Source organism: Bufo bufo, chromosome 2, assembly GCF_905171765.1.
Source record: "Bufo bufo chromosome 2, aBufBuf1.1, whole genome shotgun sequence".
NCBI lineage: Eukaryota > Metazoa > Chordata > Amphibia > Anura > Bufonidae > Bufo > Bufo bufo.
In genome coordinates this window covers 428,642,103-428,669,783 of record NC_053390.1, presented here as the reverse complement: position 1 = coordinate 428,669,783, position 27,681 = coordinate 428,642,103, and the positions used below count along the sequence as shown (strand labels likewise).

At 45.9% G+C, this 27,681-nt stretch overlaps 1 protein-coding gene across 1 annotated transcript; it reads left to right on the top strand.

Annotated features, from left to right (window-relative positions):
• THAP1 (THAP domain containing 1) lies at positions 1-27,681 on the top strand. Its single transcript, XM_040417387.1, has 3 exons — positions 1-316; positions 6,363-6,561; positions 26,793-27,681. Exons 1-3 carry the CDS (start codon positions 246-248, stop codon positions 27,171-27,173), a joined length of 651 nt encoding a protein of 216 aa, XP_040273321.1. The 5' UTR covers positions 1-245; the 3' UTR covers positions 27,174-27,681.

Below are 27,681 nucleotides of genomic sequence, written 5' to 3'. Positions count from 1 at the left end.
CTGAGTTAGCAAACGTGAGGACAGTTGAAGCGTTGTCAGCCATCTTGGAGCCGGGAGGACGGCTACTCCGCTAATTTTTCCTCTCTTTTTAAAAACGTCAATTAGAGGCTGGTGAGACATAGTTATCCATTAGGACGGTGAACCGGGAGGCTTGACGTTATTAGTGTGACTGTTTCTGTCTGCGAGGAAGAACACCGGCCCAGCTCATCATTGTAAAACATAACGAGGCGGAGGGCGCTGACATCATGGTGCAGTCCTGTTCTGCTTACGGCTGCAAAAACCGATATGACAAGGATAGACCCGTCTCGTTTCACAAGTGAGTAAAGTACGGGACAGAAGTGAGGGGTCGGTGGGGTTTACTTCTGCTTGAAGCCATAGTCTCCGCGCTCCGGCTATACACTGACGTGCGCATGCGCTGTGGAGCTTTGTGCGGCGCGCGCTCATGGGGTGGCCGGGGTGTATCGGCTAGGTGAGAGAGCTCGGGTGCGTGGGATGGGGTTCCTCCACTCTCTGGGTCTACCGGCAGGAGCTCTATTCTAGACAGTGAGGTAGCTAGAATGGACCGACTCATAGAAGCTCCATTCTAGTAGACACCTGGAGTAGTGTTGAGCGAACTTGTGTTTTAAGTTCGGCGTCTAAAGTTCGGGTTTGCGAAGAATCGCATTATGGATTCCGCTACCACGGACCATAACGGAATTTAGAATCCATAACGCGATTCTTCAAAAACCCGAACTTTAGACGCCGAACTTAAAACAAAAGTTCGCTCAACAGTAGTTTTGAGCGAACTTGTGTTTTTCAGTTCGGCGTCTAAAGTTTGGGTTCGGGTTATCGAAGTATCCCGTTATGGATTCTAACTTCGGTTATGGTCCGTGGTAGCGGAATCCATAACGGGATACTTCGATAACCCGAACTTTAGACGCCGAACTTAAAGGGAACCTGTCACCGGGATTTTGTGTATAGAGCTGAGGACACGGGCTGCTAGATGGCCGCTAACACATCCGCAATACCCAGTCCCCATAGCTCTGTGTGCTTTTATTGTGTAAAAAAAACGATTTGATACATATGCAAATTAACCTGAGATGAGTCCTGTCCCTGACTCCTCTCACATACAGGACTCATCTCAGGTTAATTTGCATATGTATCAAACCAGTTTTTTTTACACAATAAAAGCACACAGAGCTATGGGGACTGGGTATTGCGGATGTGCTAGTGGCCATCTAGCAACCCATGTCCTCAGCTCTATACCCAAAATCCAGGTGACAGGTTCCCTTTTAAAACACAAGTTCGCTCAACAGTACCCTGGAGCCATGATGCGCTTTTATCAATAGCCATGGACTAGAGATGAGCAAATCCATGAAAATTCTGCACCTGTGATGGGTGTCCGAAAAGTTGAGGTCACTCCCCCCTGCTGTTTGATTGACAGGGCCGGACATCTCACTTGCAGCGACTGCGCAGCTACACTTCTGGGAAGCAGCATATGAACAGTAGTGGAGGCAGAACCTCTGTGCTTGCGCTGCTACTCTGAGCATTGGCGCTGGCGCGAGATTGACAGGGTCAGGTGGGATGTCCGGGCATGTCAATCAAAGGGCACGCATATAAATATATGTACGTCTGGGTTCCCATCCGTGCTTTCATTTCTGCTCTGTTATTTGAGAAGAACAACAAATGTGGTGGATCCATTCTATGATGAATACATACCCATTGACTACATGGTGGTCCGCAGTGTCTCTCTTGTTGTGTCCACCATTTTACTGGGCAGAAAAATGCAGCATGAGTTATTCTGTCAGTGCTTTTATCTGACCATTGGCAGAAGATGCAATGGATATCTCCTTTTCAACCTCGCCATGATTGCACACACACAGGGCAAAGGATGGACACCAAGACCATCATCGGATGCTTCATGGATGAAAAGCTGATCTTGTCACGGTCATGGATGTGTGAATAAGACCTTTCAGCTATTATAGGAAGGTCCTCCATACAGCAACTCTATTCTGAGACTAGATCATCAATATTTTACACCTGGAAAACCCCTTTAAGCTTTCTATTCACTGGGACTAAGGGGCCTAGGCCAACCCCATAGCATTATCCCTCTGCTCCCAGTTGGCACAGTGCAGTCAGACAGGTAACGTTCCCCTGACATTCTCCAAACCTACGCTCATCCATTATATTGCCAGACAGAGAAGCGTGATTCACTGTTCCACAGAACGTTTCCGTTCCGCCAAAGCTGAGTGACGCCATTCATTACACCTCTCCGTGTGACGCTTGGTGATGTAAGCTGCTCGGCCATGGAAACCCATGCCATGAAGCTCCTCATGCACAGTTTTTGTGCTCATGTTAAATGACAATGAAGACTTCTTCTCTGGATAGGTCATCATTATCACATCAACTGGAGTCCAAGTTTTGGCATCCCCGCTGAGCTTTCTGTTGTGGACATTTTATTAGGATGTGTATTTAATATATTGTGTATTGTCACCATGTCTCTCAGTGTCAGGGTAAACCATTGGAGTGGATATCTTCCTGTGTATGTCCTGTCACAGCTGCTGGGCGCAGAGGTCTCCGTCGGCAAATGTTCCACGTGCTAAGCACTGGGCTGTGGGCCGGGGGAGACTGATGTGTTCAGCAGAGTAGTGTTTTGTTGGCTGATGTATGGACGCCGGCTAGGGCCCCCGCGCAAGACGCGGATGTATTGGCTTGGCGTGGATGCATTTGTTAAGAGAACAATATATAAAAAAGGAACGTGCGTTTGTTGTCTCTAGTGCGCCTGATCAGCCGCTGGAGATAATGACGTTGTCCTGTAAATAAACATGCATGAGGATCATAGTAACTTTATCTGGCATTGATCACTGAGCAAGGCTGGATAAAGTTCGCTCCAGTGGTTATTGTATACATGTGTTTGTGAGCTGGCTATGTTCTCATCTTCCTATGTCATCACTTCCTGCATCCTTGTTATGGGCCAGCCCCTTTTACACCTTTTGGGAGTAAATAAAAGAAACAGACTGGGCAGGGCGAAGGAGGAGTTGCTCAGGAGAATTCAAGCAAGATGGTAACACCTGTGTCTACCTCTGACTGCGGCTGAGGGAAAGGGGGTTTACATTTCCTTACACAAAGTTTGATGCGAGCAGATTACAACTATTAATATTTCTACAACATTCCCAAGGACAGCGTCGTACATCGTATAGTGGCAGTGCTTGGCCCATTGACTTGAAGGCCTCTCGAGGCCTGGGTGTTGCACCCTCACAGATCTGATACTGATAAACCATCCTGAGGATGTCATAAATATCTTTTCCTGGATAACTTTTTTTTAATGTCCAAGGAGGTTTGGAGCTCTGCAGTTACTGAGTCAGCAGAGAGTGTGCCTCAACACTCAGTGACCCCACTCTTCAACTTTGTGGTCTGCTACTTTGTGACTGAGTGGTTGTGGTTCCTTAAATGCTTGCACTTTACTAGACTACCACTCATAGATGATGCTGGAATATCATGAACTGACTTGTTACAATGGTGGCATCCTATAAAAGTACCCGCTGGAACTCACTGCCATTCCAGTGCTCCAGACTAAAAACAATAAACAGGAGCCATTTGGCTCCTAAACTGAAAAATGTAGTTGCCAAATTGAAAAAATAAATAAATATATATATATTATATAATATAATAAAATTAAAAAAGACTTGGAGAAAATGAGACACAGGTCACAGAAGTGAGCTAGCACTACATATAGGAGAATACAGCACCAAATACCTTTTACATCCAGTGACATCTCCTGTCATGTAGACCTTCTCTTTCCTCTTCTCCTCCTTTTGACCCCGACCTCCATGACAAATTCTTTCAGCCGCATCTCGCCTCTACAGAGTTTGTTACAGACACATTACATTTTTAAATTTTTCCATCAACCTCCCCATCCTGGTGCCTCAACAATGTCATCCTGCTGCCAATACTGAGCTCCCCAATGTCCCAGGTACTATACTGCTGAAAAAATAGTGACCCCACTAGAAATAATGTCCCTATAGTGTCTACAGCAATTATAAATGCCACCTAGAGTGCCCCCAGTAATAATAATAAAACCTTAGATTAATCCCCCCCACCATGCCCTCACATAGTAATTTCCCCCCACACTGCCCCATATAGTAATTTCCCCACACATAGTAATTACTCCCCCACTGCCCCCACAGTAGAAATATGCTTCACAGTAGTAATTTCCCCCCATACTGTCCTCTAGTGTCCCCCTTATGGCCAGTAATGCTCCCCCAGTGCACCATTATGGCCAGTAATGTCCCCCCAGTGCACCATTATGGCCAGTAATGTCCCCCCAGTGCACCATTATGGCCAGTAATGTCCCCCCAGTGCCCCCATTATGGCCAGTAATGTCCCCCCAGTGCCCCCATTATGGCCAGTAATGTCCCCCCAGTGCCCCTATTATGGCCAGTAATGTTCCCCCCAGTGCCCCCCTTATGGCCAGTAATTTCCCCCCAGTGCCCCCCTTATGGCCAGTAATGTTCCACCAGTGCCCCCCTTATGGCCAGTAATGTCCCCCCGAGTGCCCCCTTTCTGGTCGGTAATGACAAGCAAGGTTAAAATGACAGAAACAAACGGCACCCAATTCACTATAACAAGATCTGTCAGGTTTCAGCTGCAAAAAACAACATTTTACTGCGCAGCATACCAACAGCTTGCACAATGGTCCAGATCCATGATGTGAACAGAGCCTTACACTAAACACGGGCAAGCACTGCTTGTGAAGAGACATGCAGGTGCACGGGCCACACTGTACACTTATGTGTGGGGAGCACAGAGGGGACGGACAGCCCTCCAGTCACTGCCTCTTATGCGTTTCCACAACTATACCGTCATCATGTCTAAACCGCTGGCCCCCTGTTTCCAGCGATTCGGGCTCTTTGTTCTGGAAGTGCGCACTGTTCACTTCTATTCACTGTCAATAGTTATATGAAGCACACGGCAGCTCGGCGGCCAGTAAGGGGTGTGTTACACATTCCAGGCAGAGGAACAGCGAGCAAAGCTTCCTGCGTAACATTACATTCACCGTTCTGTCTGGACTGATAGGGAAAGCGGCACACTCCGGTGCGGGCCACATCTATCCCCACACAGCTCCGCACTCGGTGCGCGGGCCGCTGCCCTGAATACACATGCCGGCGGCGGGGCAAGAAATTATTGGCTCCCGTGCCCCGCTGCAATATTCAGCTACAGCGTGGCAGCCCTATCTCAAATGGCGACAAGGCTAAAAAAGTCTTGTCGCCATCTGCAAATTTTAAGGCGCCTTGGCGGCCATTGAGTGCTGCATTCCAACGTAGGTTTATGGCTTTAGTTTTTTTTGTTAACCACTTTCCCTATGCGGTTTACCTGCAACCCATCAGCTGCAGCACTATTCGTGTCTTCTGCTGTATGCATATATATTCATTTATTCATACGGCCTCCCCCGCCTACAGCAGAAGAGGGCCCTAAGTGAATCGCTCAGTTGCAGTCACAAATAGTGCTGCAGCTGATGGGTTGTAGGTAGGGATGAGCGAATCGACTTCGGATGAAACATCCAAAGTCAATTTGCATAAAACTTCGTTCCAATACTGTACGGGGCAGGAGCTCCGTACAGTATTAGAATGTATTGGCTCCGATGAGCCGAAGATATTGCTTTGACAAGTTTTGCGAGATTTCGGGTAATAACTTCAGACATTAATTTGTACTGTAAAAAACGATTTCCCACTTGGAACCGAACCCGAGTTCGGGAAATGGTTTTTTACAGTACAGTCGATTCGCTCATCCCTAGTTGTAGGTAAATGCTCATGTTCGGCTTGTGGCAGGGCAGTGGCAGTGTGAAGGAAAGCAGGTGGGGAGGAGCGGGACAGTCTGCCATATTGAAGATGGACGGGGAAGAGTAGGAGTAAACAGGGGATAACCCCTTTTAAGTCTTGTGCTGATCTATTCCATTTTGGCTGGGGAATTAAGGAGGGGGCAGGGCTTATTCAGCTTTTGCATTATTGCTCACTTTGTTGGATATACTTAGGAACCATGTTTTAGTATAAAATTTACTTCTGTGTTAACAGGTTGTAGGTGAAAGATCCCACCCCCAACCAGGATAGCGTTCAATGCAACTACTTAGATGTTCTTTTGTGTCCCCAGTTTGGGGCATACACCAGGTGACTCTCCTGACATATGCTGTTAGTTCAGGTCAGGACTTGGGACTTTAGTACAGACCCTAATATGTGGTCTTATTACGTTCATCTGAATGAAGCTTATGTGCATAAAGGTTATCAGCTTTGAATTGAATATCCAAGACAAATCTTTGACGCTTTTCTGATTCATTTTTAGTTTCCAGGAGTATTACGCTAATTTATTGTTTTTTCTTTTTTCTTTAGATTTCCCTTAACTCGACCACTTCTTTGTAAGAAATGGGAGGCTGCGGTCAGAAGGGCTGACTTTAAACCAACCAAGTACAGTAGCATCTGTTCTGACCACTTTACACCTGACTGCTTTAAGAGAGCCTGTAATAATAAACTACTCAAGGATAATGCTGTCCCAACGGTGTTCTCTTACACAGATATCAAGCCAGTGGCGGTAAGTTAAAATTACTGTTTAGACTTAATCTCTGGGAGTATCATTGTCAACATGTTAGACACTATCGCCTTTCCCATGTTTGTTATCAGTGAATATACGGACCTAACATGAATATGTGATACAGTTCCTAAGCCAGTGCTATATTTAAACACCCATAATCCACCATACATGTACTGCAGATGTCGAGAAGGGGTTAAAAAATCTTAAATATAGTCTTAAAATATTTTTTATGAAAAAGCAGTGATTGAACAGTTTGAGGCTGCCACCAGGGGAAAATCAGAAGGTAGCCTCGAACTGTTCAGTGTATTTTCTTAATAAGATTTACGAGAGTCCTTTTTTGGGGCCTGGGGGGTACGCTTTCTCATGATGGAGAGCACCTAGTATGTATGAGCAGTATTGTAGGCCAGGCAATGTTGCTCTGGGTTTCTGGGGAAAATATACACAAATTTGCATTTCTTACTTCTGCTGGCATCAGAAAGACTTAATGTTCTTTACTTTTTGGAAGGAAAGCTAATATACCTTTTGTGTTTCTGGGAAATTTTCCTTCTCTTTCCTTCCAAAAGAAAAAGAAAGCTAAGGGTACTTTCACACTTGCGGCAGAGAGATCCGGCAATCAGGCAAAACGTGTGCCAACTGATGGCATTAGTAAGACTGATCATTCTTAAAAATGCCTGATCAGTCGAAAAAATGCATTGAAATGCCGGATCCGTCTTTCTGGTGTCATCCGGCAAAAACGGATCCGGCATTTATTTTTTTTCACCTTTTTTTCAGTCTGCGCATGTGCAGACCGGAAGGACGGATCCGGTATTCTGGATGCCGGATCCGGCACTAATACATTCCTATGGGAAAAAATGCTGGATCCGGCATTCAGGCAAGTCTTCCGTTTTTTTTCGCCGGAGATAAAACCGTAGCATGCTGCAGTTTTCTCTTTTTTGCCTGATCAGTCAAAACGACTGAACTGAAGACATCCTGATGCATCCTGAACGGATTACTCTCCATTAAGAATGCATGGGGATAAATCTGATCAGCTCTTTTCCGGTATAGAGCCCCTGTGACGGAACTTTATGCCGGAAAAGAAAAACGCAAGTGTGAAAGTACCCTAAGCCTGTCTGATGCCAGCATAAGTAAAAACAAAAGCTAATTTGCATATATTTTTTACCAGAGCAGTGTTTCTTGGCCTACAATACTACTCACGCATACTAGCCACTTTCCATAATGAGAAAGGGTACCCAGTAGGCATTGAATATATTTTTCCCAAAAGCCCAGAGTAGTATACTAGCTTCACTCTCTCGTCAGGCACAAATTTGCCTTTAGTATCGTTATTCCTAGCATTTTATGCAGGTTTTAAAGGGAACCTGTCACCGGGATTTGATGTATAGAGCTGAGGACATGGGTTGCTAGATGGCCACTAGCACATCCACAATACCCAGTCCCCATAGCTCTGTGTGCTTTTATCGTGGAAAAAAAACGTGCATCGCAAGATTACGGCGCTCTGGCTGGCTGACGTCGGGGAGCAAGGAGGAGATTCTGAGGATGCGGGGCGGTGCTGGGCTTCTTCACGCTGGACTCATCTCAGGGTAATTTGCATATGGATCAAATAGTTTTTTTATACACAATAAAAGGACACAGAGCTATGGGGACTGGGTATTGCGGATGTGCTAGTGGCCATCTAGCAACCCATGTCCTCAGCTCTATACATCAAATCCCGGTGACAGGTTCCCTTTAAATAATTCTGCAGCCAAATGTTTGCTGAAGGCTAGTAGTTCTTTCAATCCACATAGTTCTTTTTTTCCCATAGGCTTCTCTGTAGGGAAAAAAAGCATGTTACAATTGTAAAACAAAAATACCACCCAAAAAATTTATTGTAAAAATGCCTGAAATTCATGGCTTTTTTTCCTTTTTACAAGCCAAAAAATGCAAAATACTGTGTGAAGGAAATGTCATAGTTTGCATCTATCATATTATCATCTTAACCCCCACTAATCAGACCACAGAGGTGTAGAAACCATAGTTGTGCCAGTTTGTGCTACTTTTTGACAGAATTTAGGCACAGACACATTAGTGAGTCTGGACCATGGTGTGCAAAAACGCCAGAAAAACCACCACTAAAGTACCTCAGAAACCATGAGTAGCACAAAAACACCTGCTTGCACTTATTCTAGCGTCCTTTTTTCTTTTTTTTTTTTTTTTTTACTGATGGGCATTTTTTTATGTTTTGTTCAACTGGAAAAGGACAGTACTGTTACAATCAAACAGGGTTCGGACTGTGTGACAGCAGGGGAAAGGGGCGCTTCTAGGGCTTTTTTTTATAGACCTCGTCCACATTTCCGTGTCAGTTTGATGTCTGTGAAAAAAGCGTACGTGTTTCATCTGTGAAGATGTCCCTTGAAGGATCAGTGTTTGGTCTATTTTTAGCCTCCTTGTGTCATCTGTAATCCACGGACGTTGCTCAGCCGAAAATAAATTTCCAGAGCATCTCCAATTAGTCTAAAGTGAAAAATGGATGCCATCCTTGTTGTTTCCATGATGTTCACGGACCCATAAATTTTAGTGGGCGTGTTTTTTTCATGGACCAAAGTAGTGCATGTCTCTGATTTTTTTTTTTTTTTTTTTTTTACTGACCCAGTAAAAAATACTGATGTGTGAACAGACACATTCAAGTCAATGGCTACTGTGCTGTCCATGGAAAATCCGGACAGCACACGTCAGTGAAAAACTGAAATGTGGATGAGGCCTTAGGCTACAGCTGAGCTACAAAATGAAACAAAGATTGTAACGGTAACTCATATCTCTAACCTGGAATAACTCAGGCTGTATAGCAGCTAAAATAGTCACCCCTTCAGTTAGCTGTGATCTCAGCCATCGTGGAGAAGGGGGCCAGAGGGGGATGTACTGACAGGATGCAGGAAGAAGACTAGAGAATTAGATCCTCAACACCTTGACCCCAGAGGGAGGGACAGAATTTTACACCAGAGTTGTAGAGCAGTTTTGTGCAAAATTTAGACCACACCCTTCCCTGTAAGGCTCTGCCTCCTTTTCACTTTTTTTGGAGCAAGTCAGAGGTGTAGAAACCATAGTTGTGCCAGTTTGTGCTACTTTTTGACAGAATTTAGGCACAGACACATTAGTGAGTCTGGACCATGGTGTGCAAAAAACGCCAGAAAAACCACCACTAAAGTACCTCAGAAACCATGGGTAGCACAAAAACACCTGCTTGCACTTATTCTAGCGTCTTTTTTTTATTTATTTTTTTATACTGATGGGCATTTTTTTATGTTTTGCATACTACACACAATTTATCATTTTTCTTCTGCATACCGAATATACCCAAAAGGTGATAAATGGATTATAATGATCTATAATGCTGTGTCTCTCCACAACCTCAACTGTATTGATTTGTACTGACAGCATTATGACAGTACAAATCATTTCAGAAAAAGCCTGGCAGAAACACAATAATTAAAGGGAGTCTGTCACCACAATCGGATTTTTTTATTTAAATCGGATTTTTTTTATATAATATGCTTTTTGAGGAAAATATATTATCATCCAAAGGTTATTCCATCATGAAATAAAGATTAGTTTTTTAATTATGTAGAATAAGGCTGTATATGTTTAATTTTTTGGGTAAATAAATTCCATTAATCCATTCACAATGTCATGTTGTTCCAGAGGTTTTTGTAAGATTATTGGGCAGTTTCTCTGCCTACAAGATATTATCACAGATGCTTGGTTTACTTTTGCAGTTCTCAAAACTGAATTTGACTCAGCAGAGATCACATGCCTCTTCACAGCAAAAATGTTATAACATGAACAGAGTTGAGAAAAAGACCTTAATCCTAACTTCTACAAACCTATGAATACAGAATTAACCTAATCAAACTAAGGCTACTTTCACACTAGCTCTCGGGGCTCCGCTTGTGAGTTCCGTTTGAAGGCTCTCACAAGCGGCGCCGAACGGATCCGACCAGCCCTAATGCATTCTGAGTGGATGCGGATCCGCTCAGAATGCATGTCTGGCAGCGTTCAGCCTCCGCTCCGCTCAGCAGGCGGACACCCGAACGCAGCTTGCAGCGTTCGGGTGTCCGCCTGGCCGCGCGGAGGCAAACGGATCCGTCCAGACTTACAATGTAAGTCAATGGGGACGGATCCATTTGAAGTTGACACAATATGGCTCAATTTTCAAACGGATCCGTCCCCCATTGACTTTCAATGTAAAGTCAAAACGGATCCGTTTGCATTATCATGAACAAAAAAAAATATATATATATTTTTTTTTTGTTCATGGTAATGCAAACGGATCCGTTCTGAACGGATCTAAGCGTTTGCATTATAAGTGCGGATCCGTCTGTGCAGATACCAGACGGACCCGCACCTAAACGCAGGTGTGAAAGTAGCCTAATATGAAAAGTTGTTATTCTAAAAATCTTCATCTACTTGCATATTATAAGTTATACCAGCAAGAATTAGTCTTTATGTAGAAAACTATGATTTAAATCAAGCCTTACTGACTAGTGATTTAAATCGTGATTTAAATCAGTTTGATTTAAATCAAATCCACCCTGGTCAAATGGTACCTTTTGTTGTGTTGTTCTGAAGTTCAACAGAGGCAAAATCGATGTTTTACTCATATGTAAATGAGGACTGTAAGTATCCAGGCCGGTCTGTCTTCTTCTCACACAACTCCTCCCCAGCCTGTTGCTTGGCCCGCCCTGTAAGCCTCTTACATCATCCAGTGTACTAGAGAAAATTTCATGATTTTCCTATTCCATGACGTAAAGTCATGATTTTATTAAAGACACGGAGGCGAGTATTGCATTAACTCTCTTTACTGTTACCATAGCAGCAAAGAATGAACAGTCAATCACAAGAAGAAAACCATAGTAACCAAACTCCTCCCACCATCCCAGTATATAATGGCTCAGCCCCTGGGATCATCCTCTTTCTTTGTACAGCTGCTCCGAACTGTAAACCTTGCGAAACTGGTCATCTCGGACCGAAACTCTTGACCACGCAGACAGGATAACACCTTCAACAGAAAGGAAAACGAACCTTGACGGCGTAGCAACACGGGACCTGTTCTTGGAACAAACTCTGGAAACCAATCGTCGTCTCAACCTGTGGAATCGAAACACACGGCAGCGGTAGAATCAAAAAGGTAAAGGAATGCACCAAACAGAATTAACTATAACTCACTTAAATAACTGAGATGAAAGAGAGACGAGGATACATAATACAATCCGAACATCCTACAATCTAGGTTAGGGAGGGTAGGGTGGGCAATACTCGCCTCCGTGTCTTTAATAAAATCATGACTTTACGTCATGGAATAGGAAAATCATGAAATTTTATGACAAGACACGGAGGCTCCTATTGCAAGTTTAAAGCTGAGAAACAACAGAAGTAAATGCATGTGACATGGGACGGAAATAAAATTCCCGAAACGTGGATACCCTGGACCAATCCGCTAAGCGCATTACATCTTCCAAACGGGCTCCAGAAACCGACATGGACGTAGCGGAAGCACTACGAACCGAATGGGCGGTAAAGGTATTAGTATCAATGCCTGCCAGACCCAGCGTGATAAGGTGACACTGGAGACGGGGGCATAAGGTCTCCGAAAAGATATAAATAAATGCGGAAATTCTGGAGAACGCAGAGCCAAAGTACGGGACTCGTACTCCTGTAAGCAAGCAACTGGGCAAAGTTGCGGGAGCTGTCAGAAAGAAGGATAGGATACCAAACGGATGCCTGTTTTAGTACGTCTGGAGATGTTAAATTGGACACCTTCCGGGATAAATGACCGCGCATCGTAGTCTAGGGCGCGCACATCCGAAACCCTCTTACAAGAAATTAGACATAACAAAGTTGCTAATTTCGCCGATAATTGGCGTAGGGATAGCTGAGCATTAGGAGACCAAGAGGATAAGAAATTTGACACCAATTCTACATCCCAAGTTGTAGAAAAACGAGGTCTGGGAGGACGAGATAGGCGAGAGCCTTTGAGCAAACGACACACCAAAGGATGTTGGCCCACCGGGTAACCCTCAACACCCTCGTGTCTAGAGGAAATCGCTGACCTATAAAGGTAATCGTGCGATAGGCCTTACCTGAATCATAAAGAGAAGACAAAAAAGATAAGACAGAAGCTACAGGGGCACGAAAGGGATCCAGAGAGTGTCCTCCGCACCAACGAGCCCAAGCGTCCCAGGCGGAACGATAAGCCCGTCTGGTTCCGGGGGCCCATGCGCTTTCCAGTAGGAAAATAGTCGTGTTTGAAACTCCAGACAGTGAGCTGGGACACCCGAGATCCTGCAAGCTAGCAGACGGAGGAGACCTGCTTGTAGAAGGGGATGGGCTTCCCCCGACGGACTCCGTAAGAGGGAGATTTGGTCCGGAAGGAGAAGCGGGAAATCCACCAATAGTTCCAGAACCAGCGGGAACCACGACTGTGACCTCCAAAGGGGTAGGACCAGAATGAGTTCCGCTGCTTGGTATTGAACCTGCAGGAGAACTCGCGGGATCAGAGCAAATGGGGGGAAAAGCGTACATTAACGCTCCTCCCCAGTGTTGCAGGAACGCGTCCACAGCTTCCGCCAGAGGATCTGGACGCCAGCTGAAGAATCTGGGAAGCTGGGTGTTCAAATGGTTCGCGAATAAATCCACAGAGGGGGAACCCCACCGAGATGACAAAGCTAGGAATATCCCCTCGTCTAATTTCCAATCGCTGGAATCCGAAATGTATCGTGAATTCCAGTCTGCTAACACATTGTGAAGACCCGGGAGGTGTTCTGCAATCACCACGATACCCCTGTCGAGACAGAATTCCCAAAAGTCTTTCGCCAGGTAGGTCAGGACTGAAGAGCGTGTGCCTCCCATACCGTTGACGTAACGGACCGCGGAGACATTGTCCATCCGTAGTCTGATACAGGTTGTGACCGTGTCGTTGGCGAAACTGCGAATCGCTAATGACCCTGCTAGCAGTTCCAGACCATTGATATGGAGACGAGCCTCCTCGGGGGACCAGGGGCCTCCTGTGGATACCCCATTGCAGTGCGCTCCCCATCCGTGCAAGCTGGCGTCCGACTCTATCACTAGATCCGGAAGAGGGCCGAATAGGGCTTTGCCATTCCAGACCGATAGGTTCTGGATCCACCATAGAATCTCGTCCTTTGTCTCCCTGTCCAGAATGATCATGTCGGAATAGGCGGCTCCTGCCTGGAGGTGGGCAATCTTGAGCCGTTGTAGGGCCCTGTAATGCAAGGGGGCCGGAAAAATGGCTTGTATGGACGATGCCAGAAGTCCTATTAGTCGTGCCAAGTGTCGTAGAGAAAATTGCGGTCGAAGCAGAGCATGGCGCAGCTCCTTGCGAATCGACCGGACCTTGGATATGGGAAGATGAAGGGTCAGGGAAGAGGAGTTTATCCTGAACCCCAGAAATTCTATCGAAGTATCTGGTGTGAGGCACGATTTCTCCTGATTTATGATAAAACCCAGCCCCGAGAGAAGGTTGATGGACATGGAAAGATGTCTGAGGAGAAGGGACGGGGTTTGTGCCATGATAAGAATATCGTCTAGATATATTATCATGCGTACACCCCTGCTGCGGAGCCAAGCAACAACCGGTTTCATTACCTTGGTGAAGCACCAAGGGGCGGAGGACAGGCCGAAAGGTAGGCAGGTGAACCGCCAGATCTGATCTCTCCAAAGAAAACGGAGTAGATCCCTGGATGCCGGGGCCACTGGGACTGTGAGATACGCATCTTTTAGGTCTAGTTTGACCATCCAGTCGCCGGCCAGGAGCATGTCCCTTAAAAGATGGATGCCCTCCATCTTGAAGTGACGATACTGAACTAACGCGTTGAGGGGCTTCAAATTGATGACTGGGCGCATCTGACCTCCTTTTTTGTGTACTAGAAACATATTGCTGATCACACCAGTGGTGTGGGTCGTGACATGTTCTATTGCCTGTTTGTGGAATAACTCCATAAGTTCCCTGTGAAGTTGTAATTGGAGAGCACCGGATAGGTGAATAGGGTGGGGAGGAGGTAAGAGGTTTGGAGGGGCTACTAAATCTATAGTGAAACCTCTGACGGTGTTGAGAACCCACCGGTCTGTGGTAATCGCGGACCAAGCATGGAAAAAGAGACGGAGTCTTCCTCCGACACAATCTGTTGAAGAAGACAATTTGAGAGCGGGATGGAGACTTACCGACTGGACGGCGGAAGGAGGGTGCTCCTCGATAACCTCTGGAACGTCCTGGTGTACCCCGGGAGGGGAAAAAGGAAGGTTGGTGTCTGGGGTCCTGAAGGGAGGATCTGTAATTAAAGGGATGGAAGTTAGAGCGGCCAGACAGTCGGCCCCTAGAGCTGCCGGCCCTGTTGGAAAAACGGTTATTGAATACTCTTTTTTCATTGAGGACTGAGCTTTGTCAAGAGCCGTGAAAGCCCCGACATATCTGCCCAATTCTTTTATAAATGAATCCCCGAATAGGAGACCCTGCGCATCTTTGCCCGCCTCAGACAGGGCAAGGTTGGAGAGTTTTGGCTCCACCTTAATCAAAATGGCCTTCCGCCTTTCTATGGCCAACGAGGTGTTTACGTTACCCGTAATACAAATGGCCCTTTGAATCCATCCCCCTAGTTCAATGGGGTCCACAGATGTACCTTCTGCTTTGGCGGACTCCGCCATGTCAAATATCCTGGCAAGTGGGCCCGTAATATCCAGGAGTTTATCCTGTACAGCTCTTAGGGCCGAATCTAACCCTTTTTTGGGGTTAAACCCCCATCTTCGACAGGAATTGGACCATCTTAGGGTCCACTGTTGGCGTCTCACACACTTTGTGAGGAATGAGAGGACGTGGGCACTCTGCTCGCAATTTATTGCGTGACTCTTTACTTAACGGAGTGCGGATCTTAGATTCCAGGTATTGCGCTACATGAGTAGCCGGGAGCCATTCCGCAGAGCGGGGGTGATGGAGCTCATCAGGGTTAAATAATGGATCGCCCAGGGGATCAACCAAGAGATTGTCCCGAGTGGGGTGCCCTTCTGGCATAGCCGTCGTTGCCGTAGTGGGGGCTGGGTTAGGCAACAGGTCAAGAGGATCAAGAATCACATCCTCAAGTTCCTCATTAGAGTCATAATTGGACTCGTTCTGAGCCTCCTCTATGGATTCTTTATCAGAATCAGACACAGGCTCAGGTAAGGTCCTGGCCGTCTTCCAAGCGCGAGTGCGTTCTGCCTGTCGCGAGCAGGCTCTTTTACGCGGGACAACCGCGTGATCATATGATGGCTCACCATCAGTCATAGAGGTTCTGGAGGCTGAGGGCAAGTTAGTATCAACTCCTGCATTTTGTGCAGATTGAGAGCATAAGGCCTGGGAAATAGACTGTGACAGGGCAGAGGACATAGATCCCATGGCTGCCCTGATCGCATTAGAAATAGATTGTTGTAAAACGGCATTCTGCCTATCCTGTGAGGAAGTTTCTATGCGGTTATTTACAGCAGGAGGATTTGTGGGGACAGAGGGGTCACTCTGTCTAGAGGTGGAACTAGCACTGCGGCGGGACATAGTGGGTGAAGTGGCAGGAGTAATTCACCCCAGACCACCAGAAGCTGCAGCAGAAAAACAACCTAAGAAGAAAGAAAGAAAAGGCAATGAGGGCCTGAAGATATAAATAAGCGCATGTATAGGCGCATGAGGGGAGAACTTACCGGGAAAAAACGGCGACCGGAGACTCCAGGAGGGTGCCGTGCAGTGCTGGGGAGATGGAGCCGAGATGTCGCGAGATCTCGGTGAAAAACGGCGGCAAAAGAGCGCGAAATCCCGCGGGATCGCGGGGAAAGAATGAGGGAGTACCAAGATGGCGGCCGAAGTCTCGCGATAGCGGGAGTTCGGCCGGCAGAGAACAGAGAGCAGGGGGAGACGAAAAGAGGGCCTAAGGGGGGACCGGAGCGTCCGGTGAGTGGAAACAAAGCGGCGAAAGATGTGGGGAGCTACCCCAGGTATGCTGGCTGATATAGGGATAAAAGTAGGTTAAAACACTGTAAAACAAAATAAGACCGAAATTAACCCATGGGGGAAACGGGATAACGGTACGATAATAATAGGAATTAACCCTGCGGACAAATAAGCAAAATCACAATGCAAGAAAAAACATATGATAGTAAGGATACTCATCTGCCATGGCAGCAGCAAAGAAAGAGGGTGATCCCAGGGGCTGAGCCATTATATACTGGGATGGTGGGAGGAGTTTGGTTACTATGGTTTTCTTCTTGTGATTGACTGTTCATTCTTTGCTGCTATGGTAACAGTAAAGAGAGTTAATGCAATAGGAGCCTCCGTGTCTTGTCATAAAATCCCGCTGATGCATGGGGCGATGCCGCTGCCCACAATGGTCATCACACTGCATATGCCCGGGCCGGCGGTGAACTGCGCACTCGTGGGATCTCGGCCAGTACACTGGATGACGCAAGGGGCTTACAGGGCCAAGCAACAGGCTAGGGAGGAGTTATGTGACAAGAAGACAGTCCGAGCCCTCATTTACATATGAATAAACCAGCGAACTTCAGAACAACACAACAAAGGTACAATTTGACTCATGTATAGTTATGCTACAGCACTATGTAAGCAGTCTATAATGTCAAATTGGTGACAGACTCCCTTTAATACAGTGCACTTCTGCCCTTCTGAAACTGGCCTAAGGTGTGCAAATGGGTTAAAGAGCATCGATGACACACTATATTTTCATAGAAGGAAACCATTTATCACCTTCTGGTTATATTCAGCATGTAGAAATAAAATGCTAAATTGTGTACACTAAATAAGCCTTAGTGTAATAATAGTACCGTATGTTCTGGCACTTGACTGTCAGTGATTGGGTCGGAGTGGAGTTCCTTGTAATGGTGATAGCTAAAGTTGTTATCACTGTTAGAATCTGATCAAAGTGATCAGGCCAGTTGATTAATGGAATAAAAAAAAAAAACTAAAGTACAAATCATGCAGAAAGAAACAAGGTCTCATATAGTGAAGTTGATGCAAGAGTCAAAGTTTCAGATTGCTGACTAGGGGAAAAAATTGTTATGGTCTTTAAAAATAACATTTCCTCTGTCCTTAAAGGGGTTGGCCACTTTCTGGCTACTATTGACCAATTTGTGTATGTAAGATGATTATATGAAACTTACTCATATAGCCTTCATTCATATTCTGTGCTATTTGCTATATTTCATAAGCCATGCCCTCTTTTTTGGCAAATCTTCTGTCCTATCCACGTACAGGTCCTGTCCTAAAGATACAATAAAACTGGTGGGCAAGCACTCAAAACATCGTGCACGCTGTGGTCTAGCGTTGTAGCTTGTATGCCGATTATCTCAGAGCCGCGAGCTGGGAAAATTTGTAACCGCAGTAAAGTGTCAACGTGCGGATAATAAAAATTTTGCTCACTGAGCACTCACCCCACCTGGCATAGGATCTTCACACTGGCTGGTATGCGCTCATATGTACGCTCTTAGAGCAGATCGATAACCTATGGTGGGGTCCGACTAGCGTGCAGTTGTTCAGACTGTTCTGTGTATTGCTCCGTGTATGGTTCTCACGGGACCTTGAGGGTGAAATCACGGGCTGGGTTTTTTCTCGCGTTATATTCGGATGTGGCTGAAAGATCGTCTCGTAGATCGCTTGATTCGTTCGTAGAGTTTTTAAAGGGAACCTGTCACTGGGTTTTTGGGTATAGAGCTGAGGACATGGGTTGCTAGATGGCCGCTAGCACATCCGCAATATCCAGTCCCCATAGCTCTGTGTGCTTTTATTGTGTAAAAAAAAAACAATTTGATACATATGCAAATTAACCTGAGATAAGTCAGAGCTTGAAAATATATCTCTTTTCTGATCACACAAGTAAGATATGACTCTTTTATGTTAATTTGCATATGTATCAAATCGGTTTTTTACACAATAAAAGCACACAGAGCTATGGGGACTGGGTATTGCAGATGTGCTAGCGGCCATCTAGCAACCCATGTCCTCAGCTCTATACCCAAAATCCCAGTGACAGGTTCCCTTTAAAAACTCTACGAACGAATCCAGCGATACACAGAGCAGTCTGAACAACTGCACGCTAGTCGGACCCCACCATAGGTTATCGATCTGCTCTAAGTGCGTACATATGAGCGCATACCAGCCAGTGTGAAGATCCTATGCCAGGTGGGGTGAGTGCTCAGTGAGCAAGATTTTATTTTCCCCAGTCGTCTCCATGACACCAAGTCCTGAGATTGACTTCCTTCTGATTGGACAGGAAAAACACAGAGAGGTTAAAACCCCCCACCCCCTCCTCACATCACCAGTGTTTTTCCTGTCCCATCAGGATAGGAAGCAGGAGAGGTGCACGGAGCTCGTTTGGGCTCACCTGGAGTTATTTTTTCATCTGCAGGCTGAGGTCGGATCTGCAGTGCAGCTCTCCCTCCTCCGTTCGGTTAGGCCTGGGCTCGGGCGCATAGGTAGTGCCCCTGCGAAGATTCCCTCTGCGGCGGTCCCGGAGGGCTTGATGCAGAGGGAAGGAGGAACACGGCGGATCGGCACTGTGATGTGTCCCTTCCGGCCGGCAGGCGGATGACGTCAGACGCCGGGGGCGGAGCTAAGCGTGCTGACGTCATCAACATGCGCCACAGGTCCTGCAGCATGAGAAGCACATGGAGACGCTATAAAAACGCTCAGGACCTGTGTAACGGCGCCCTGCATAGCGCGGCTCTCACATTTGGTGAAGCATCTCTGAAGCGGTCGGGAGTCAGGATGAGCACCCCCCTCACGCCGGGCTCTGGAACCGAGCCTGCATCAAACCCTGGGACAGTGAGTAACCTGTTCTCAGGTACATGCTTTGTATGGTGGGTTCAGTCTGCTCATCCTTTCCTCCCTTACCATTTCAGGGAGAAAAGGATTCGGCTTCTGCAGCTAAAAAAACTAGAAAATGTGGTATTTGCTGCAAAAGATTGTCTAACACTGGATCCAAGCCCCTGTGTAAAGAATGTACCGCCAATGTCATCAAGGCCGAGTCTTCTAGTTTAATTGAAGACATTAGAAAAGTGGTAAAAGAAGAGGTTCAGCTAGCCTTAACTACCAGAAAACCTACTCCCCCCAAAGTTCCCCCCACTCAGGACTCCCGTAGTGTTAAATCACTTATCCTGGATTCCGACTCTGAGGGGCTGGCGGTCTCAGACTCCGAATCTGTCCAAAAACACCCGGCATCTTCAGATGAAGAGGGTGAATATAAGCGCTTCCTGTTCAATCCTGAAGATATTGATGAACTTATCAGGGCCACCATTCAGATGGAGATGCCTAAAGCTCCTAAGTCTACCCAGCAAGAAATTTTTGGGGGTCTAGGTGAAAGGAAGAAGGCTGTTTTTCCAGTCCCTGATAGTGTCCAGAAATTAATTCGGTCAGAATGGGAAAAACCGGATAAAGGATCCTTTATCCCAAGGGGAATTAAGAGGCGCTACCCCTTTAGCCAAGAGGACTGTACGGATTGGGAGACCATTCCAAAAGTAGACGCGCCAGTGGCCAAGGTAGCAAAACATACGGCCCTGCCGTTTGAAGACTCAGCACAGTTGAAAGATCCTCTAGACAGGAAAGCGGAGAGTCTCTTGCGAAAGACCTGGGAGACTACGGCGGCCCTTCTCAAACCAGGCGTTGCCTCTACATGTGTGGCCAGAACACTAAACCTTTGGCTAGACCAGCTGGAGATACATCTGGTCAATAAGACACCACGGGATCAAATTCTAGAGAGCTTGCCTCTATTAAAGATGGCAACCTCCTTTCTAGCAGACGCAGCAGCTGAATCAGTTAAACTATCCGCCCGTACAGCTGTTCTCTCAAATACAGCGAGAAGGGCACTATGGCTTAAAGCGTGGTCAGGAGATATCACATCTAAAAATAAATTAATCGCACTCCCCTTCCACGGTCAGTACGTTTTCGGAGAAGATTTAGACAAAATCCTAGACAACGCGACAAATAAAAAAAGGGGGTTTCCAGAGGAACGATATAAACAAAAAAGGCAGTCCTTTCGTGACCGATTTTTTCAGCCCGAGAATAAAAAAGATAAAGGGAAGACTGGGAGGTGGAGCTATGCGAAGGCAGGCAGAGGGAGAAGTTTCCTCTTCAACCCAAATCGGGCTGAAGCCTCCTCATCCAACAGTAAACAATGACGCCATACCAGTGGGGGGAAGACTCAGCTCCTTTCTAAGATCTTGGGAGCACGTAACAAACAGCCGGTGGATCTTAAGTATTATACAAGAGGGTTATCTGATAGATCTTCTCTCTTCCCCTCCACAGAAATATGTGATCACTACCCTTCCCCCATCTCAAACTACGACCTTAAAAAACGACATAAAAAACCTATTAACCTTGGCCGCCATAGAGCCCGTTCCAAAAAATCAGACAGGACTGGGATTCTATTCCCGCCTCTTTATTATAAAGAAACCAAACGGGAAATCCAGGGTAATTATAAATCTGAAACATCTAAACAAATATGTAAGATATCAAAAATTCAAAATGGAGACCCTGAAGTCAGCAGTGAAGCTCTTAAAGAAGGATGCAGTGATGGCCACAATAGATTTAAGCGACGCCTATTATCACGTCCCAATTCACAAGTCGTCAAGGGAGTTCCTAAGGTTCGCGATAGAATTGGAGGGAAACATTCAGCATTTCCAGTTCAGGTGTCTCCCCTTCGGGATCTCGTCTGCCCCAAGGGTTTTCACCAAAATAATGGCGGAAGCCTTGACTACCTTTAGCGAAAAGGCAATTTGTGTGATCCCCTATCTGGACGACCTACTGGTAGTGGCAGACAACATAGAGACCATGGAAATCCATCTCGGGTTAGTCCTGGATCATCTACAGAACCTAGGTTGGCTCATCAATTGGGGAAAATCAGATTTAATCCCAACCAAACGGAAGGTTTTTCTGGGCATAACTTTAGACACAGTCTCCCAAAGATCCTTTTTGCCACCTCAAAAGATAGTAAAACTTCAAACAGCTTTGAGGAAGTTCAAGAAGGAGAAATTCTGTTCAATAAGACAGGCCATGAAGGTGTTAGGAAGTCTGTCTTCTTGCATTCCAGCAGTAGCCTGGGCACAGTTCCATCTAAGACCACTCCAGAAGTTCGTCTTAGACAAATGGAACAGATCACAACTAACCCTAGAAAGAAAAATATTCTTGGATGCAGAGACCAAAAAATCACTAACTTGGTGGCTCAGCAAATCCAACCTAGAAAATGGGATTTTCTGGGCACAAGATCTCCCTCTAGTCATCACAACAGACGCCAGCCTCCACGGTTGGGGAGCGGTCGTCCAGGGAAACTCCTACCAGGGAACATGGGGGAACTATGTGAGTCAGCAATCCTCAAATTTCAAGGAGCTGAGGGCAGTGTGGGAAGCACTGAAACACACGAGTCAGCTGGCAGAGGGTCGTCACGTCCTAGTCTACTCGGACAACGCTACAGCCGTGGCCTTCATCCAACACCAGGGAGGCACAAGGCATCGCCTGCTACAGAACCTGGCAAACAAAATCTTTTCCTGGGCAGAAGGCAACATCCAATCTCTTTCAGCGGTTCATCTGAAGGGAGTTTTAAACATTCAGGCCGATTACCTAAGCCGGCACAGACTAGACCCAGGGGAATGGAGGTTAGCTCCAGAAGCCTTCCACTTAATCACAAAGAAATGGGGCAGGCCGACGATAGACCTGTTTGCGTCCAGGAGAAATCATCAGCTAAACCAGTTCTTCTCCCTCAACCCCAGGGATCATCCTCGGGCAGTAGACGCCTTCAACCAGAGTTGGACAACAAACTTAGTCTACGCTTTCCCCCCATTTCCGCTTATCCCCAGAGTGTTACAGAAGTTCCTAAAAGAAAATTGTACACTAATCCTGATAACCCCCTTCTGGCCCAAGAGAAGTTGGTTCTCCCTCTTGAAAGCCCTCAGCGTGGAAGCTCCTCTCCTTCTACCTCAGAGGCCGGACCTTCTAAGTCAGGGGCCCATCACTCACCCAGACCTGAAAATACTAAAGTTAACAGCCTGGATTCTGAAGAATCAAACTTATTAAACTTTGGTTTATCAAAAAAAGTAGTAAACACCTTACTTCTTAGCAGGAAGCAGAGTACCAACGACAAGTACCAAAAAATATGGAAGAAATTTGCGGACTGGTCCGGAACCTCCTTCAACCAGTTTAGAGCCAACATCTCACTAATCCTGGATTTTCTTCAAGAAGGGCTAGATTTAGGTCTATCCCCCAATACCCTTAGGGTCCAGGTATCGGCTTTAGGAGCCCTGTATAATACCAAGCTAACGGAACATCCCTGGATATCTAGATTCCTTAAGGCAGCAGATAGGATCAGACCTACGATTAGAAACATGGTGCCACCATGGAACCTTAATACGGTACTAGGGGGTCTAACCTCCGATCCATTCGAACCTCTGGACTCTATTCACATCAGATGGCTTACCATTAGAACGATTATTCTGGTGGCAATAACCTCAGCCAGAAGGGTTCCGACTTTCCTCCCCAAGGTAGTCTCGACCTTCCATAGGTCTCAGGACATTGTTCTCCCCTCGTTCTGTGACGATCCGAAAAACGATCAGGAAATCACTTACCACACATTAGATGTCCGGAGAGCGGTCTTAAAGTACCTGGAAGCTACCAGCCTTTGGAGAATAGACAAAAATCTGTTTGTCCAATTTTCAGGTCCTAACAAAGGGAAGAAAGCGGCAAAAAGTTCCATCTCCAGATGGATTAAGATGGCAATCTCCGAAGCATATAAAGCTCAGGGAAAAGACGTCCCTGCTTCCCTAAACGCACATTCTACGAGAGGCATGGCTGCCTCCTGGGCGGAAAAAGCCTCAGCCTCCTTACAACAGATTTGCAGGGCAGCAACATGGAAAAGAGTTCATACTTTCACTAAGCACTACAGACTAGATGTAGCTGCTAATGATGACCTAAGATTTGGACGTAAGGTCCTGTCGGCAGTCGTCCCCCCCCTAATTGTATCTTTGATATTGTCTCAGGACTTGGTGTCATGGAGACGACTGGGGAAAAGAGTATTACACTCACCGGTAATCCGGTTTCCTGGAAGTCTCCATGACACCACATATATCCCACCCTTTTTTTCTGCTATTAGCTATTATCCTTTCATCCTGGGGTTCTTCGTTAAAATACACTGGTGATGTGAGGAGGGGGTGGGGGTTTTAACCTCTCTGTGTTTTTCCTGTCCAATCAGAAGGAAGTCAATCTCAGAACTTGGTGTCATGGAGACTTCCAGGAAACCGGATTACCGGTGAGTGTAATACTCTTATCCGTACGTTGACACTTTTACTGCGGTTACAAATTTTCCCAGCTCGCGGCTCTGAGATAATCGGCATACAAGCTACAACGCTAGACCACAGCGTGCACGAGCTGCTACATACAGGCTGTTATAAAATCAGCGGTAATATCAGATGTGCGAATAAGGACATAACTTGGAATATATTTATTCCGGCAGGAACATTTCCTTGAATCATCTTCCAAAGTGACATTTTATTGCGAGTATTATATCGATATTGTGCTATTTATTTTATCTCATTATTTTAATCTATTTTATTGTTGTTTATTTTATTGATGCAGTATTAAATATTGTCAGCTCCATGATGTTTTGAGTGCTTGCCCACCAGTTTTATTTTATCTTTTTGTATTTATTGAATAGGGTGATTAAATTCTGGGTTTTTAGCACCTATCCAGAGTCATTGGGGGTGAGCCACCCTATTAGCACTATCTATAATTTTCTCCTGTCCTAAAGATGGCTGCTGACGGACATGCAGCCCTCTCCATTCAAACACACTACACATGCACCAAACTCCAAATGTCATGTGCAATGTATTGGAGGAGACTGATTGATTGATATGTTTGGTCACGTGACCCTATATCGTCAGCCATTTTATGGACAGGACGTCCATGTGGACAGCAAAAAAGACTTGGCCAACAAGGGACGTACTTTATGAAATACAGAAAAATATCAACCAAGGCTATACTTGTAATTGTCCTATATTCATCTTACAAACGCATTGATCAACAGTAGCCAGAAAGTGGCCAACCCCTTCAAATCTATTGTATCTATTACTAGCTGGGACCAGCACGTCTGCAGCAGCGCTCCAGATGGCGACCAAAACGGTCGCCAATTCGCCTTAAAATTTGCAGATGGCGACAAGACTAAGAAGTCATTTGGGACTGGATCGCAGCGCTGCAGCTGAATATTGCGGCGGGGCACGGGAGCCCATAACTCCTTGCCCCGACGCCGTCATAGGCTTCAAGCCTAGAAGGCCTGAGGCCTATGTGGTAGTAAAAGCCCAGATCTGGCGGGTGTGATGACGTCATCGCGCCTGCCTTTGCCAGGACGCAGAGCACTGATGTGTGCGCATCTGTGACGCACCATCCCGGGCCGTACCAGCAGCGAGTGAGCGCCGGCGAAAGGACACAGGTGAGTAAAACATTTTAGACTATTTTTTTTGTGCCAACTTTGGGAACATTACTGGCCAGAAGGGGGGCATTGGGGGACATTACTGGCTAGAATGGTGGCACTGGGGGACATTAGTGGCCAGAAGGGGGGGGCACTGGGGGGACATTACTGGCCAGAAGGGTAGAACTGGGGGGCATTACTGGGCAGAAGGGGGGCAATGGAGGACAGTGTGGGGGGAAAATTGCAACTTTGGGGCATATTACTACGTGGAGGCAGTGTAGGAGAAAATTACTATGTGCTGGCAGTGTGGGGCATATTACTACTGTCGGGCCTTGTAGGAAAAATTACTACTGTGGGGGCAAATTACTACTGTGGGGAAAACCACTATGTGGGAGCAGTGTGGGGGGAATTACTATGTGGGGGCAGCGTATGTGGGGGGGAAATTACTACTGTCGGGGGGAATTACTATGTGGGGGGGATTACTATGTGGGGGGGAAGTTACTACTGTCGGGGGGATTACTATGTGGGGGCTGTGTGTGGGGAAATTACTACTGTGGGGGAAACCACTATGTGGGGGGAATTACTATGTAGGGTCAGTGTGTGTGTGGGGGGATTACTGTGTGGTGGGAAATTACTACTGTGGGGAGGGGATTACTATGTGGGAGCAGTGTGGGGGGAATTACAATGTAGGGGCAGTGTGTGTGGGGGGGATTACTACTGTGGGGGGAAATCACTGTGGGAGCAGTGTGGGGAGGGGGAATTACTATGTGGGGATAAATTACTATTAGGGAGGCACTGTAGGGGCATTTCTATTACAGGGACATATTGAGGGACATTATTTTTGGGGACACTATACAGGCATTATTACCTGGAGCACAATCTAGGGTTGTATTATTATTACTGGGAGTACTCTAGGGGGTATTTATAATAGCTGTAGACACTATAGGGACATTTTTTCTACTGGGGTCACTATTTTTTCAGCAGTATACTACCTGGGGCATTGGGGAGCACAATGGGCACAGTATTGGGAGTGGCAGGATATCACTGTCGGGGCAGGATGGGGAGGTTGATGGAAAAATTGAGAAATCTAACGTGTCTGTGTAACAAACTCTGTAGAAACGAGATGCGGTTGAAAGAATTAGTCATGGCGGTCTGGGTCAAATAGAGAAGAGGAAAGAGAAGATCTACATGACAGAAGATGTCACTAGATGTAATAGGTATGTGGTGCTGTATTCTCCTATATGTAGTGCTGGCTCATTACTGCGACCTGTGTCTCATCTTCTCCTCCAAGTCCTTTTTTTAATTATAATTATATGCATTTTAAATTTGGCGACTAAAAATCTAATTTGGCTCCTAAAGTTTTCAGTTTAGGAGCCAATGGCTCTTGGTTATTTTTTTTAGTCTGGAGCACTGTGCAGCTATTAATAAGAATTATTAAACTATTGGCACAGATGTTCAATGGTTTAATATGTATAATGCATGTTTACATGCTTGTCAGTGCTGCTCTTCATTTACACAGATTGGGGACAGACCTCGCATGAGCTAGTTCTCCTGTGTAAATGGGGAAGGGCGGAACCCTCTGCAGGGCTGGCAAGTAGGTGAGTGGACTTGCCATTTACCATACTATTAGAACAACCCCATCAAGTGGGGAACAAAACTTTTGATTTTACAGGGCAGAACTAAAGAAATTACAATTTTAATACTATAATAAGTACTCCATATATATATGTACCGTTCATAAGTTTCTGTCGTTTATTTTAGAGCACTAATGATGTTAAAAAAGAGGACCAAAGTGCACCTGTCCCGGCCGTTCCAGAAATAGACCCTGCTATTGGTTTGCTGCTGCCTCCTCCATATACTCCTAGTCATATAGCAGTGATATGTGACCACAACTACACAGTAGAAGATACTGTCCAGCAGAGGAGGAGAATACAACAGCTGGAAGAACAGGTTAATAAGCTAAGAAAAAAGCTTAGAATTGCAAACCAGAGGTGCCGAAGACAAGAGCGCAATCTGGAAAAACTGGAAAAAGAAGTGTTAGATTATAAAAATGGACCCGGCTTTGTGATCCTCCCCAGCAACTATTTTGAAGTGTACAATGCGAGTGAAAGAACCGAGACTCCCACAATTATAAATATCTAATCCTGGAGGTAATTGAATTGACCACCGTTAAAGAGGACCTGTCACCCCTCCAGACATTTCTGTTTTAGGAACTACTTGCTTTTCCTATGTAGCAACATTTCTGGAACATCTATTCCTATACCTATATGTCGTGCTGTTACTCTGTTATTCCTACTAGAGTTTTGTGAATGAATTGCCTCCGCCTGCAATAAAGGTCCAACTGGGTCTTACCAGTTGAAGGTGTGTCTTCCACTATTTAATCAGTGCTGGCAGTGCCAGATCATCCAGGGCACACCCCCAATTATTAATACCTAGATGGACCTTTATTGCAGACTGCTGGCAATTAATTTGTAACTTCTAGTAGGAGTAATCGAGGAAAAGCAGTCCTAAGAATAGAAGCTCCAGAAGACTTATTTCATGTGGGATGCAAATAGTTATTAAAACAGACATATATAAGGAGAGCTGACAGGTCCTCTTAAAGAGGACCTTTCATGGTTTTGTGTTCATTTAGATAAATACCTTTACTTGC

What these genes read in the sequence shown, in the direction of transcription:
- THAP1 (XM_040417387.1), top strand. Translation starts at nt 246, where the DNA reads ATGGTGCAGTCCTGTTCTGCTTACGGCTGCAAAAACCGATATGACAAG. An exon ending in AGACCCGTCTCGTTTCACAA is followed by an intron (nt 317 to 6,362) that starts GTGAGTAAAGTA and finishes TTTTTTCTTTAG; the next exon opens with ATTTCCCTTAACTCGACCAC. An exon ending in CAGATATCAAGCCAGTGGCG is followed by an intron (nt 6,562 to 26,792) that starts GTAAGTTAAAAT and finishes CGTTTATTTTAG; the next exon opens with AGCACTAATGATGTTAAAAA.